The sequence below is a fragment of the Leptonychotes weddellii genome, unplaced genomic scaffold (genome assembly GCF_054177405.1).
Source record: "Leptonychotes weddellii isolate Sample4059 unplaced genomic scaffold, ASM5417740v2 HiC_scaffold_25, whole genome shotgun sequence".
NCBI classification, from domain to species: domain Eukaryota; kingdom Metazoa; phylum Chordata; class Mammalia; order Carnivora; family Phocidae; genus Leptonychotes; species Leptonychotes weddellii.
The window spans coordinates 31,659-34,148 of record NW_027841175.1 but is presented as its reverse complement, the minus strand read 5'-3'; the positions used below and the strand labels follow the sequence as shown (position 1 = coordinate 34,148).

At 36.2% G+C, this 2,490-nt stretch overlaps 1 protein-coding gene across 1 annotated transcript; it reads left to right on the top strand.

The window, feature by feature from the left end:
• Positions 1 to 505: 505 nt before the first annotated feature.
• On the top strand, positions 506 to 2,204 carry KCTD4 (potassium channel tetramerization domain containing 4). The gene has a single exon (XM_006736217.2). The coding sequence runs from the start codon at positions 688 to 690 to the stop codon at positions 1,465 to 1,467; it is 780 nt and encodes a 259-aa protein (XP_006736280.1). The 5' UTR covers positions 506 to 687; the 3' UTR covers positions 1,468 to 2,204.
• The last annotated feature ends 286 nt before the right edge of the window (positions 2,205 to 2,490 follow it).

Sequence of the window (2,490 nt, the reverse complement as noted above, 5' to 3'; positions counted from 1 at the left end):
TCTTCTCACATGCCTAAAATCCCCAAATCAGAATTACATGCAAATTCAATTAAATTCAAGTACAATATCACAAATAACAGGTTTAAATATTCTCACTTGGGTCTCTAAAATGACTACACCACTGTGAAATATGTGACTTTTTATAGGAGAAAAGATTCTATACACCTACTTCCGTTCTCTTTAGATTTCCTGTTTATGATTTACTTTAAAAGATGATACTAATTCAATATACATTACTCTCCAAAAGTTAACAATATTATTCAATATTAAGCTTGCCTGATTGAGCAATAACTTTAAAGACATTTAGAAATGGAAACACACTCAAACTCAGCTGGAGAATTAAATGTTTGTAATTGCTTAACTGCTAAGAGGAAATTCAGTTTATTCTGAGTAACTTTTATTATTTCAAAGAATATACATGAAAATCTTTAAACAACAAATTCCTTCCCCCATACAGTTAAATGCAAATTATCTTTTTTTTTTTTCCCCTGTCTTACTCCAGAAAGCTCCCGCACACATAGCTGATACGCCACCTACTGCAAAACGGAGCTGACAGCGCAGGCGGCGCTGCCCGCATTTCCATTCCATCACCAGGCTGGGGCTGAATAAAGGCGTGCTTGTGTGGTAGTGTTTCTTTTTTAAAAATCTCAAAGCCAAGAAGAACAGGCTGAAATAGCATTTTCAAAAATGGAGCGTAAAATAAACAGAAGAGAAAAAGAAAAGGAGTATGAAGGGAAACACAACAGCTTGGAAGATGCTGACCGAGGAAAGAACTGCAAATCCACACTGATGACCCTCAACGTTGGTGGATATTTATACATTACTCAAAAACAAACACTGACCAAGTACCCAGACACTTTCCTTGAAGGTATAGTAAATGGAAAAATCCTCTGCCCGTTTGATGCTGATGGTCATTATTTCATAGACAGGGATGGACTCCTCTTCAGGCATGTCCTAAACTTCCTACGAAATGGAGAACTTCTACTGCCCGAAGGGTTTCGAGAAAATCAACTTCTTGCACAAGAAGCAGAATTCTTTCAGCTCAAGGGACTGGCGGAGGAAGTGAAATCCAGGTGGGAAAAAGAACAGCTAACACCCAGAGAGACTACTTTCTTGGAAATAACAGATAACCATGATCGCTCACAAGGACTGAGAATTTTCTGTAATGCTCCTGATTTCATATCAAAAATCAAATCTCGCATTGTTCTGGTGTCCAAAAGCAGGCTGGATGGATTTCCAGAGGAGTTTTCAATATCATCAAATATCATTCAATTTAAATACTTCATAAAGTCTGAAAATGGCACTCGACTTGTACTAAAGGAAGACAACACCTTTGTCTGTACCCTGGAAACTCTTAAGTTTGAGGCTATAATGATGGCCTTAAAGTGTGGTTTTAGACTGCTGACCAGCCTGGATTGTTCCAAAGGGTCAATTGTTCACAGCGATGCACTTCATTTTATCAAGTAATTACCTGTGTCATGAACAAAGGCAACAAGCATGCAGCCAGCAAGCTTCGGAAAACCACAGCATCAAAGGCATCCCGAATAACGTGTGCCGGGCCAGCTCCGTACTCAGAGCCCTGCTGCTAATCAATTACTGTGAGCTAACGGTATGTAAATTCTATCGCTAAAGATGTCCTTCTCAAGGGTGTTCCTGCTGATCAGACTCTTATAATGAAAACAATGATGTTCTACATATTGTAAATAAAAACTGAATGCTTTTGCTATTTGTTTATTTCTCCTGAAGCTGTCTTTCAATCAGAATGTCTTGGGTACTTGCACAATGAACAAGCATGTACATTATCTATGATTCATTTAAGTAAATGGTAATAAAATATGTTAAGGGGCTATAAGATTTAAAATCTTTTCTATAAAACTACAAAGAAACTGAACTGGTAAAAATTAACTACTGAGAGCAAAAGAAATGTGCAGATGTACTAAGAGCTATAGTGAAACCAAATGTAATTGTAAGAAGGTATTAAAGTTATTGATTTAATTTTAATGGCAGGCACCAAAAGCTTATTCATAGTTCCTGTATTTCATACTAGAATTATAGCTGAATTGACATATTGCTGAACATTCCTAGAAAACTGCGTAATGACAATAAAATAAATAAAAGCACTACTAGCTTCTTTGCTTGTATTAATAGTTACAATAAAAAGTTACATGTATCACTTTCAAAACAAAGAGTACCACTTGATGATTTCACACAGTACTATGCATTGATGTAGTCAACTGGCAGGCTACAGTAACCCTCGCTGGTCTTGCAAGTGACAAAAATCAGTAAATTCATTTCTTTGCAGGCTGAGCTCCAACACAGCATGGATAACTTAGCCTTAACAGCTTATGTGGTATCAAAATAATAAAGGAGTTCATTTTCAGAACCATCCTATGAATCCATTTTTCAAGCTCAAAAATATTAAATGAGCATCACTAAACATTATTCTTATGAAAGAACTTTATTCTTTTCAATACCTATTTTGATGCAAAT

Excerpts from the sequence above, each read along its gene's own strand:
- KCTD4 (XM_006736217.2), top strand. The coding sequence starts at position 688 with ATGGAGCGTAAAATAAACAGAAGAGAAAAAGAAAAGGAGTATGAAGGG.